Here is a 12,964-nt window from a genome sequence, read left to right as displayed (position 1 = left end):
AATGGAATTGACCTGCAGAGACATTGAGGTAAGGTCAATCCATGGATGGATTCGGCACACGAGGCGAGGATCCATAAGCCAACCAACGCACAATTGCCGTGTTTTTCTGTGTTTACAGTACAGTTGTGTATTTTTGGTTAATTTTTGTTATATTTTTGCTTAAACTGAATTTACTGAACTGTAAAGTACTGTACTGCAATGTACAGTATTGAGTATTGCATTTTTGGTTGTTGTGAAAACGTGCCTTCCGTGGAACTGAATAAAAACAGTGAATATGGAAGACTGCAATGTTTTATATAAAGTAGATAGTGTGTTGCTGCTGATCTGAAAGTGTACAAGTATGTATAATTTTGTCTTCAGAGTGACATTTTGACAAAGGATTGTTAGGTTTCGATAGAAGAGTTTCAATTTGACACAGATGTGAATGGTATATTTCTCAGTGTTGTGTCTTATTTGCTTGTGTGTTGAGTTTTGACACAATGATCCAAGTTTTGCAAAATGTGTTCAAGCAATTGAAAAAAACTGTAATCATGAAATCTGATGCCCAAAATATTGTCTGTGTATAATAAACATTGTAGGTGTAGGTATAGATTTTTTTCTTGGAGTAAAAATGTAATTAAATAAAATACATTATTAGGAATTATGAAATTGGTAAAACAATAGAGCAGCTCTTGCACAAGTGTGTCCCAAACATAACTTAGAACTCAAACCACACACACACACATCCCTATCATACACTCACTCATACACGTACACATACACACACACACACACACACACACACACACACACACACACACACACACACACACACACACACACACACAGTTCACATGGGGGCAGTGTGACCTAAAGCTAATTGCGCCCCAAGCAGGGGCGTAGCCAGGAAATTAATACTGTGGTGGCCAAGTGGTGGCGAAGTCACGCCCCTTCCGGTAGAGCCCATGGGACATATGAGATCGAAAAATATGAATGTGTTTCAATGGAGAGAAAGTAATTATCTTCTGGTCGCACTCTTTATATGCCCCGGTTTACACATATGTTGTTTGTGGATTTAAATGATACATTTTCATGGCAAGAGTTTGACCGTTTATTGTGCAATTGTTCAGTTAAAGGCTGTAGAGAAAACACAATGAGAAAGACATGTCTCGTATGTGCCGTCACGCTCCCTGCGACTGGCGTGGACCATCGGCATAACTGAAACTCTCCACATGCCCCGACTTATAATGATTTTCACCTCTTTCAATGCTTGTATCCTCCCCTTGGAAAAAAGCGGTGAAGTGGAGCAGAGAGATCGCCATCTCTGTGCCCGAGTTCCAAGTGCGGGTGGTGACGTATATCATTCGCATCGAGAGCATCGAGGGGCTGTAGTTCACAAAACGGCCTCACACAAAACCTAACATTATCAAACTTCAAGTTTTTAGTTTTCTTTGCATGAAAAATTATCATTTGAATCCACAAACAACATATGTGTAATCCAGGGCATATCCCATGCCCCGGATTACACATATGTTGTTTGTGGATTTAAATGATAAGTTTTCATGCAAAGAAAACTAAACATTTTCTTGAAGAAGTTTAATAATGTTAGGTTTTTTCCAAGGGGAAGATAAAAGCATCAAAAGAGGTGAAAATCATTATAAGTCGGGGCATGTGGAGAGTTTCAGTTATGCCGATGGGGAGATTGTTGGTCTTGTCCACGCCAGTCACAGGGAGCGTGACGGCACATATGAGACATGTCTTTCTCATTGTGTTTTCTCTACAGCCTTTAACTGAACAATTGCACAATAAATGGTCAAACTCTTGACATAAAAAATTATCATTTAAATCCAAAAACAACATAGGTGTAATCCAGGGCATATAATGACCCAGAAGATAATTACTTTCTCTCCATTGAAACCCATACATATTTTTCGATCTCATAGGTCCAATGGGCTCTACCGGAAGGGGCGTGCACATATATGCCCTGGATTACACATATGTTGTTTTTGGATTTAAATGATATTTTTCCATGTCAAGAGCTTGACCGTTTATCGTTTAAAACTCCTTCGGGGGTAGCTCGGCGGCAGTCCGGCAGCTCAGCTCCGGGAGTACAATTCCTTTCTTCTCCATCTCACCTCCTCCGCTGGTCCACAGAATCTTAGCTATGCTCTAATTGGAGGGGAGTGGGGAAGTGGGAGGTAACACTCAACTGTGCCCCCTTCCTACGTAGAAGGGGGCGCCGAAACTGACGCGCTCGTTTGGTAACTGTAGGCGGGGTACTTTCAGAAATGCATATCACACTCAAAAAATCATGTAGGCATATAGACTTTTTTCAAAGTTTGTATGCGTGTGGGAGCACCAGAGACCCAAAACAACACCCCAAATCCCAGGAAAAGGGTTGTTTTCATAATATGTCCCCTTTCAATTAATTGGAAGATGTTATCCTAATTTAGAAAGCAAACTAATGTCACAACAATGTAAAAGCACTTGGTTAGGTTAGTGACCTAATACTTTTAACCAAGCACAATACATAACAATCTTTATTTTGCTTTTTAGTAGAAAATTCATAAAGACATCAGCATCAGTCATTGCAATGTTATCTTTTAACCACAAAAGTTAAAATAGGCCATTTGCGAGAGTATAAAGTTAAATTACACAATGGAAACAAGGTAACGTATTAACACTTTTAAATGCTTACAAACATTTCCGCACTGAGATACAGATAGGGAAATAAAAAACTCACACACACGCACACGCACACACACACACACACACATATACAAAGTAGTTTCAACACTGCATCAGTAAGAATGCAAACAAGAAATCACAACAAGTTAGAGTCCACCTGTTCACATATCGAGGACAATTGTTTCACACAAGCGTTTTACTCAGACTTTGATGAGTCAGCAATACTTTTTTACTATCACGTTGGTTTAATGTTAATGTTTCCACAAAAGGTTAATGAGCATTGTGTTTCCAGAACTTACTAAACATTGGCCCATTGTTTGCTTTCCTTGGGGGTACGTGGAATTGTATTCTCGTTCAATAATAAAAATCGGGTTTTAGCCAATCCGGAGAAGGACAGTTTGTCTGTCAAACACATGCATGGCCGCATGCGCTGCCGATGCCCCGAGCACACCGCTGAAGGACTTAACCCCGCGGGACGTGCGACGTTTCCGGCGAGCTCGCGCACTTTAGCCCAGAATTCAGCTTTAAACTCCACAGGTTTAGAGACTCCGAGTAAAGCAAGTCTTTGAGGTCTGAACCATTTTGAAGCCGATTAGTCATACTCAACAACAACTCTCTGTTAAATGTTTTACTTATTGTTTTAATTGTTACATAGCTAAATTACTACCTCCTGTGAATTGTATTTCAATGTGATGAAGTTCTAGGATTTTTATGAAGTACGACACATCAATCAGGTAAGAACGACTATATATTCAATTGCATCATTATATGCTTAAAAAATAAAAGTTAAAAGTTTTATTTTTTATTTTTAATGATCGTAAAATCCAACTATTTTTACAGGTGTTCAAGCATCTTCACTTTCATTAATAAAACAAACAAAGAACAATTAAAAACAAAATTAAAAAATAAATAACAAAGAAGCAAAAGAGTCCTTTAACCAAACGCACAATCTCAGTCTACAAGTCTTGCGACCCCTCTGATTTCTTCGTGGTTCTATCAAAGCCTTTCGGTTCCACCGATGGGGTTCGCCGACCTCTTGGAGCAGGTGGGCAGCACGGGGCGCTTCCAGGTTGTACACACCCTCCTGCTGTGCCTCCCCGTGCTCATGATGGCGAGTCACAACCTGCTACAAAACTTCGTGGCCGCGGTGCCCCCCCATTTCTGCAGCGCGCACACGAACCTCTCGGCTTCCACGCAGATGAGCGCGGCAGAGAAGCTGCACATAACAGTGCCAATTGATGCAAACGGATCGCCGGAGAAATGCCGGCGTTACGAGTCGCCACAGTGGCATCTGCTGGCCAACAACGGAAGCACAGATCCCGAGGTGTGGGAAGGCCCGGAGCAGGCGGCCCTTCGGGGCTGCGACGACGGGTGGACTTACGATGAGAGGGAGAGAAGCTCCAGCATTATTTCAGAGGTATCTGTTTATCTATCCATCTATCTATCTATCTATCTATCTATCTATCTATCTATCTATCTATCTATCTATCTATCTATCTATCTATCTATCTATCTATCTATCTATCTATCTATCTATCTATCCATCTATCTATCTATCTATCTATCTATCTAATTCTGTCTGTCTCTGACTCTTTCTCACTCTCCATTTTTATCTATATGTATCTTATGTGCAATATTATGCTTGTGTCACAATCACAATGCATTACCTACACACACAACACACACACACACACACACACACACACACGTATGATTGTGGGTTTCTTTGTGTATTTCTATGTTTCCAGTGGCATCTGGTGTGCAGCCTGCGCTCCCTTAAGTCGATGGGACAGACTGTGTACATGGGGGGCGTGCTCGTGGGAGCGGGGGTCTTCGGAGCACTGGCAGACCGGTAAGTTAATCATTTGGTTCATAATCCTTCTGGAACAGGCACAGCGATCGTCAAACACTCCATAAACTCAGTGGGGTATCACTGCAACAACATTGTTATGTCTGCAGTTCCACCAAACACACAAACAACCAAAAAGACTTACAAATAATTTGTTTGTTACCTTTTCTTAAGCCTAGAGTTTTATCACACTATGATTTGCATTTTATTTTAAAAATATTTGTGATATTTTGCACTTGCGTGGACAAATAAAACCACTGTCTCTCTCCCTGCTCCTCTCTGTCTGTCCCTACTCCTCCCTGTCTGTTCCTGCTCCTCCCTGTCTGTCCCTACCTCTCCCTGGCTGTTCCTGCTCCTCCCTGTCTGTCCCTGCTCCTCCCTGTCTCTCCCTGCTCCTCCCTGGCTGTTCCTGCTCCTCCCTGTCTGTTCCTGCTCCTCCCTGCTGTGATGCTCCTGGAGCTTTGGGCGGCGGGTCCTACTGACCATGAGCTACCTGCTGATGGCCATGAGCGGGACGTGTACCGCCTTCTCCCCCTCCTTCTCCCTCTTCTGCCTCTTCCGCTTCATGTGTGGCATGGCTCTGTCGGGAGTCGGGCTCAACTGCTTCTCACTAAGTAAGTGAATTTCACCCAGAGAAGGCACAGCACTACAAAAAGACTTCAGACATGGAGGATCACACCAGAAAGACACCTGCAGAAATACACTAGCGAAAGACATGACACTATGAATATGAATAAATACCCAAGAGAAGCACAAGAACACTCAAAACTCACATTACCAAAATACTTGCGCAAGGCACCAATGCACTTTTTACGGCATGAGGAATTGAGAGTAAGGAATACAGGACATCAGTACTAATCAAACACTTAGCATCGTAACGAGAGGCCTTCACCGTCTTGAAATTAATGAATTATATGAATAAATAAAAATTGTGAATCATCACATTCAAAAGTATAATAATCCTCATTTAGTAGAAAGACTGAGGTTGCCCTCTAGAGGATTCACTGCGCAAGTTCACGCCGAGAGGGGTTGACCACATTTTAAGGAATGTTATATAAACTAGAAAAGGCATTTTGTGCAGGCAATCCGGTGAGTGCTGTAGTGCAAAGTGAGGTTGAAAATATGTTTTAGTTAAGCCAAATAGTTCAAGACGTAAAGAAATTTGGAATGGCTTAAATCATTTCAAAAATTTAAAAATGTTTGGAAACAAAAAAATGAAGGGTTAGTGATAAAGTTTGAATACATTAGATAGAGATAAAATCAAATAGCTGAACTGTTCTGATGAAGTTTGAAGTGTGTGTGTGTGTGTGTATGGAGGTAAACAGGATATGTACCAAGCACCTTCTGTCATATAAACGGGAGGCCCAACACAAAAACGCCTGATATATAACAATCATATTTCCAATGGATTAATCATTTTACCGCCAGTGTAAGAATAAATAACGTAACCGTTTAAGCTTGACATTGTGTTTCTAGGGTTAAATATTGACGTTGTTTAGGCTCCGCAACTTCCAAAATGGTTAGCTTTTGTGATATCCACCCTGGGCTACAGCGTCATCTAGAGCCTCCTCACGCTCGAGCCTCAGCGTAAGTCAATGAGACCAACTGAACATATGTGTGTGTTGATTTGTTAAATGTTTGAACGAAAGTTAACGGTTAAAAATTAGTTAAGTTACGAAATATCAAGTGGTTGAAGTGTGGCAGGGACTTCAATTGTAAAAAAGTATATTTTAAAAGTAGAGTATTTTAAAAAAGTTTTAAAAAAAGTTTAAAATATAAATGAAATGTCAATGTAAGCGTGCGATTCCAAGCTAATCTGAAAATTGGAATGGACTCTCTAGGTGAAAAATTGTGAAAGGATTAGGGTCCCAAAGTTAGAAGAGGATAAGAAAGAAAGAATAAAGCCTAAGAAGAACAATAGTTGAGTGCTAGATGCAGGACTCACCTGAAAAAATATTCCATAATTTTTAAGAGGGAAGCCGCCCTCTATTCCATCTAGTAGTGGACAATATTAGGCTAGCAGTTGATATCAACACCCTGGATACCTTACATTTACATTTAGGGGATCTGCTGACCGCGGAGTCAAGCAAGCAGGGGGACAGCCAGCTCGTCAGGAGTAGTCAGGGTGAGGCGTCTTGCTCAGGGTCACCTCGACACTCAGCTAGGAGGAGCCAGGGATCGAACTAGCAACCTTCCGGTTACCAGTCAACCCGCTCCACCTCCTGAGCCACTGCCGCCCCCCCCACTACCTTCTGTCTCCCCTAGTCGTGGAATGGATTCCGACTCGCGTGCGGACGGTGGTTGGCACAGGGACAGGCTACTTCTACACCATGGGCCAGCTGATCCTGGCGTTGGTGGCCTACTTCATCAGGGACTGGCGCTGGCTGACCTTTGCGGTGTCCTTGCCGTTCTATGTGGCCTTCCTGTACTCCTGGTGAGAGCTCTGGCCGTCCACAGAGGGCAAATAAATAACAAGAACGCAAGCTAATTATAGCCACACAGCACACGTCATGCACTCAAAATCATTTCATTAGGGAGCAGATGGGGGTCGGTCCCTTACTCAAGGTAGGCTGCAGACATTGGGGAACAAACCACCTTTCAGCTGGGAGGCAATCATACTAAACCAGTGGTTCTCAATTATTTTCGGTCGTTCCCCCCCTAGGAGACATAATTTTTTTAGCGCCCCCCCTGAATTGAAATACTATTGAAAACCTGCTAATATTTATTTATTTATCGTACAAAACCACTGTTTGAGTAGCTGGCTCCAGCATTCTGCATACAATCACCTTATTATCAAAATAGATTAACACAATTTGCTGAGATAACATCTGCAACAACTTGAAACAATTTCCAAGTTCAGTTTATCAACTCAATTTTTAACATTTAAACAAAACTGCTTCGTCTGTGTGAATCTCAAAACAGAGAAACAAGAGCAAATGATTCACTGGGGTTTGCATTTAATTCAAAATAGTAAAAGAAAATTAATTTAAAAAAACAGTCAACATTGGTCACTTGTCAGCTTCATCAGCTTATTCCCTTTCAAAAATATATATATGTGTTCATCTTTTAAGCATGAATAAAGACAAGTCCCGTCTGTCATGACCTTGTAAGATCAAAATTCAGGTAAAACTTCTGACCCTTGGTATTATGTTTATTTAGAATTCAAATAAAATAAGTAACTTATAAAAAAAAAGAAAAAAAAAGGACACTGGGTCCCCCTGCCACTTGCGCCCCACCCTGACACCTCACCCCAGGAGCGCACCCCACCGTTTGAGAAGCACTGTAGTAAACTATCTGGGTTTTAAACTGCATGAACTCCATACTTCAGCAACACATAACAACACACCAATCATAATCTTGTTTGCCTCCTACAGGTGGCTCCTTGAATCTTCACGATGGCTGGCGCTGAAACATAAGCCGGAGCAGGCCGTCAAAAACCTAAGAGCAGTGGCGCGCTACAATGGTCGCCGAGCCGATGGAGAGAAGATTGACGTGGAGGTAAAAGAGAGGCGGAGCTTGTGATAGTCAGATCCAGCGGCTATAGGCTCAGGCCATGTCCACATTGAGCCAGGGAAATGTTTTTTGTGTTAAAGGTTATAGGGGTCATTGTCATGGGGTCATAGGTTCAGGGGGTCATAGTTATGAAGTCATAGGCTCATGTGTTCCAACAGTCCTGATATCTGGGGCTAAATGCCCTTAATGTAAATGTAAAATCACAGGGTAATGGGGTTGTGTGGTCACATGAGGGGATTGGCTAAGCTCAGAAGGAAGTGCGTGTTGACTTGTTACCGGAAGGCTGCTTGTTCGATCCCCGGCACCTTCTGGCTGTGTCGAGGTGTCCCTGGGCAAGAGACCTAACCCAAACTGCTCCCAACGAGCTGGCTGTCGCCTTACATGGTTGACCCAAACCGTCGGTATCTGAATGTGTGTATGTGTGTATGATTTGTTGTAAGTCGCTTTGGATAAAAGCGCCTGCTAAATACCCTAAATTTAATTGTAAACATGAGTTCATGGGGTCTGTGGGTGATAGTATTATGAAGTCATGTGGAGTCATGGGATAATAGGGTCATGAAGTCACATGGTCAATAGGAGTAAAGAGGTAGCGGTGTAACATGAGGGCAAGGGGGTTGCATTGGGGGGTAGTCATGATTGGTCCGTGTGGGTCCTCAGATGGTGCAGTCGTCCATGAAGAAGGAGATGTCCGGGTGCAAGAGCTCCTACACCAGCCTGGACCTGTTCCGCACCCCCACCATGAGGAAGATGACGGTGTGCCTAAGCGCCGTCTGGTAGGCCCACCTTAGTCTTTTGTCTACCCCCCGGCAGAACCAATTGGATACAAGCTGCGGTATTTCTCCACCAATGGTGTGAGAGTGTACCTGTAGATCAAGGTCACAAGTTTCAAAAGGGAAACAAATCCAAAGGGATTCAAATTGTATTTAATAGTTTTTTGACACGCCTTTCTAGAATACTATAGAAAATATAGTATCAGTCAAAGTCAAGTACCATCAAGTTGTATCGCTGCATCACAGAGGTTTTATTCTCAAAGGGCTTCACAGGCTATTTGTAAAAGACACCCCTAACTCCCCCAAAGTACTCAGAGCAAGTGAAAAATAACCCAAACCCAGAGCGATTAGACATTGACACGTTTACCCTTGCTAGCGTTTCCAGGCCACTTGTTTGGCAGTAAAGACACCCTAATAATTAGACAGAATACTATATTACCACCATGCTAGAGTGCAGGGATGGCTATAAATGTTATCATGTATGTCAATAATATGTATGTCCTTGAAGAGTTAAAGACACTGGTGGACTTTGACACACTGACTGAGTGAATTATTCGAGAATATTGCTTTGAAAGAGGCTCTCTGTGAACAGTCAACTTCTTTAGCGAATAACATTTGTGGCCTAGCCTCCTTGTGGTGGGTGTCAATGTCTGTCTTCTGCACAACTGTCAAGTCAGCAGTCTTCACCATGTTTGTGAAGCCTACTGATCCATACTGCGAGACCATAAAAATACTCTTGGTCTTTGGAAAGAACCTTTGGAGCTATTTTGAGTTATGTAGCTGATCGGAGTGTGACACCTTGAGTCTACAATATTTAACTTTTTCACAATATTCAAATCAAGCTATCAAAATGAATACAAATAAAGGCTTCAAGGTAGGTGAAGTTAAGTCAGTAAGTTGAGTTACGTGGAGTTAGGTGTGTTTACAATTAAGGTTATTTAAGTTGAGTTACGTAAAATTAAGTTGAGTTAGGTAAAGTTTAGTTAGGTAGGTTAAGTAAGGTAAGTTGAGTAATGCACGTTGAGTTAGGTAAGTTAAATTAAGTTAGGTAAGCTGAGTTGGGTAAAGTTAAGTTAGGTGATTTGAGTTTGGTAAGCTGAGTTAGGTAAATTGAGTTGGCTTAAGTTAAGCAAGGTAGGCTGAGTTAGGTAAAGTTAAATTAGGCAAGTTGAGTTAGATAAAGTCAAATTAGGTAAGTTGAGGAAGGTAAAGTTAAGTAAGGTAAGTTGAGTTGGGTAAGTTAGGCAAGTTGAGTTAGGTTAGTTGTGCACAAGACAAGGATTGTTGTTGCCGCAGTGATGGCAGTAGATCTATAACATAGATATAGCAACCGGTCCATGCACCACATTGGAGGAATCTTCATGTCTTCTCCAAAACCCCATCTGGATCTGCATCTTTCACAAAACCTCTGCTTGCGGGACAGGTTCTCCACTAGCTTTGCCTACTACGGCCTCTCCATGGACCTCCAGAAGTTCGGCGTGGACATCTACCTGATTCAGGTGATATTCGGCGCTGTGGACTTCCCCGCCAAGGTGATCATCAACATCACCATGAGCTACTGCGGTCGCCGGCTCTCGCAGTGTGGGGGCATTGTCCTGGCCGGCATCACCATTATGTCCAACCTGTTGGTGCCTTACGGTATGTAACCATAGCAACCTATAGACCCAACCTATTGGTGCCTTATGGTAAGTTACCATAGCAGCTCATGTCTCTCTTACACCGACAGTACCAGCTCAACTCACCAGGACTTAGCGTGGCACGACTTGGTTTGGTCCCAGGCACGTCATGTTGCCATCTAGAATAAAGTACCTCTTCAACGTGGGCGGGTCGTCATAGCACGCATGGGCGAAACTGCAGTGACGTACTATCCATGCGACAAATAAACAGACAGGGCTACACCCAGGAGTCTCCATCTCTGTCACGGTCCACGGTGTGTTCTTGTTCGCTGATCCCGCCGTGTTCAATAATAAATCACCATTGTTATTGTTACAACTGAACACTGATGCTAGTATTTAAAGGTGTGGGGTGTCCAGTGCCTTCACTCTCTGGCCAATCAGCGGCTAGCAGCCTGTTTACGTCACACAAAAGTATGAGATCATCTCGCTTGGAACCTCAACGGGGGGGGAGACTAAAAAAGTTCCAGGTACCTCATTTTGGTGATCGAAATGCATAAAAAGGCGGGCTAAGTTGAGGCGAGTTGAGCTAGTACTGTCGGTGGAAAAGGGCCATTAGAGACCCAACCTGTTGGTGCCTTACGGTACTGTAAGCATTAACCTATATACCAAACCTGTTGGTGCCTTTGGTCTATTAACGTAGAAACTTATAGCCCCAACTTCTTGATGCCTTACTAGCAACCTATAGACCAAACATGTTGGTACCATACGGTAACTTACCGTATTAACCGAGTTGGCCCGGCGCAATGTTTGGCTTCCATGTTATTGGTTAGGGGCACCGCAAACGCTTCCAAAACGGCATTTTTTAACCACTAATATTACTCAAAATAGCACCAAACCTCTGCAGTAGCATGATTAGGATCCCTTCCCTACACATAAAACGAAGCATCAACAACTTAGTTAGAGTTTATTAAAAAATACTGTTTTCTAAGTCTGTGACTTACCGGTAGGTCCATGTTTCCAGGAAGTCCACACAAGTTGATTACCTGCTAACCATAAATAATATATAGGGACGCAAACAAATTTAAAATAGTCAAGTATCAAGTATAGTCAAGTATATACTGCGTTTGCGGTGCCCCTAATCAATAACATGGCAAACTCTATACTCGATTTTCAATGAAAAAAAAAAGTATCTGGAGGGCTTATTTGATGGGTATACAGGGTATACAGGCAAAAACAAAGACCCTGGGTTAAATTTTCGCAAGAATTACACTTTAAAATGCATTTTTTAGTTTTGGTTGTTATAAAAGTGATGTGATAAAAGTGCAATATTAATTGCTGTTATTAATATTGTTATTAGATAAACAGATGCTGCGAACATGTCTAGCCGTGATTGGAAAGGGCTGTCTGGCCGCGTCCTTCAACTGCTGCCTCCTGTGGACAGGGGAGCTGTACCCAACTATCCTACGGTAACAATTCTGGTTGCTATGAGGCTGGTTTGACGTTAAGACGTTAATGGTTGTGTATTTATTGACATTCATGGTTTGGTTTAATTTCTCTCTCTCTCTCTCTCTCTCTCTCTCTAGACAGTCAGGCCTGGGCTGGGTCAGCATGATGGCGCGGCTGGGAGCCATGGTGGCTCCGTTGGTGCTCCTGCTGGGGGAGTATGTCACCTGGCTCCCAGGCTTCGTCTACGGCCTAGCTCCTTTCTTGAGTGGCGTTGCAGCCTTGTTACTGCCCGAGACCCTGAACACCCCACTGCCGGACACCATACAGGATGTAGAGGATAGGTAAGGACTGCCTCCTGTTATCTGTGTGATCTCTGTCTTTACTATTGAAAAGCCTGTAAAAGGTTATTTTGCTTTAACTTCCTAAAGACTTTCCAAAGTAAACGTCAAGCTCTTCTTTGGGGGTAAAAAGACTGCAACATAGTTTTTTGTTCTAATATGCACGTAACCCCTAATAATTAAATGTTTTTTTGAATACAGGGGGACTGGAAGAGTCTCCAAGACTGAGAAAAAAGAAGCAATATTCTTACAAGACAATGCAGACCATCTGCTGAAGCAAACATCTTGATCGTAACGTTATACGTTGTCCTCTGCTTTGTAGCCGTAGTCACTGGCGCCATCTCTGCCTTATCTTTATCTTTGGGGGTAAGGTTCTTATCTTTGGGGGTAAGGTCAATATTGAAATGAAGCGAACCGGCATGTTTTCTTTTTCTGTCCCTTTAAATAAAGCAAACGCGATAGAACGCTGTGCTGCGTGATAGAACGCTGTGCTGCGTGATAGAACGCTGTGCTGCACTGCGATAGCACCCCACCACCTCCCTCCCCATCTCTCTCCCCAACCATCATCATTTTAAGCAACGCTGACAACAATCTAGACATACCAATGGTTGACAGGTCGACCCCGCAAATTTTTCCATTTTTTGGCCACCCACTTGCGTGTGCCTAGACTTTCCCTGCGTCAAGCTCTATGAAAACGACGCTAAGTAAGTTTAAAAGCAGCGACGCATGAGCAGCCTAGTAGGCTAATGTTTAATGCCCCATAGC

The 12,964-nt window shown here is 42.7% G+C and overlaps 1 protein-coding gene across 1 annotated transcript; it reads left to right on the top strand.

Annotated features, from left to right (window-relative positions):
* Positions 1 to 3,685: 3,685 nt before the first annotated feature.
* Positions 3,686 to 12,488, top strand: LOC307076737 (solute carrier family 22 member 6-like; the record flags this gene model as incomplete). Its single annotated transcript, XM_079737835.1, has 10 exons — positions 3,686 to 4,084; positions 4,416 to 4,519; positions 4,976 to 5,130; positions 6,782 to 6,950; positions 7,891 to 8,014; positions 8,687 to 8,802; positions 10,223 to 10,437; positions 11,773 to 11,881; positions 11,999 to 12,202; positions 12,401 to 12,488. The coding sequence occupies 10 exons, from the start codon at positions 3,686 to 3,688 to the stop codon at positions 12,486 to 12,488; spliced, it is 1,683 nt and encodes a 560-aa protein (XP_079593961.1).
* Positions 12,489 to 12,964: the final 476 nt, after the last annotated feature.

This window comes from Pollachius pollachius (genome assembly GCF_949987615.1).
Source record: "Pollachius pollachius genome assembly, chromosome: 6".
NCBI lineage: Eukaryota > Metazoa > Chordata > Actinopteri > Gadiformes > Gadidae > Pollachius > Pollachius pollachius.
The sequence above is the reverse complement of the archived record's forward strand: the minus strand, read 5'-3'. Positions and strand labels throughout refer to the sequence as shown.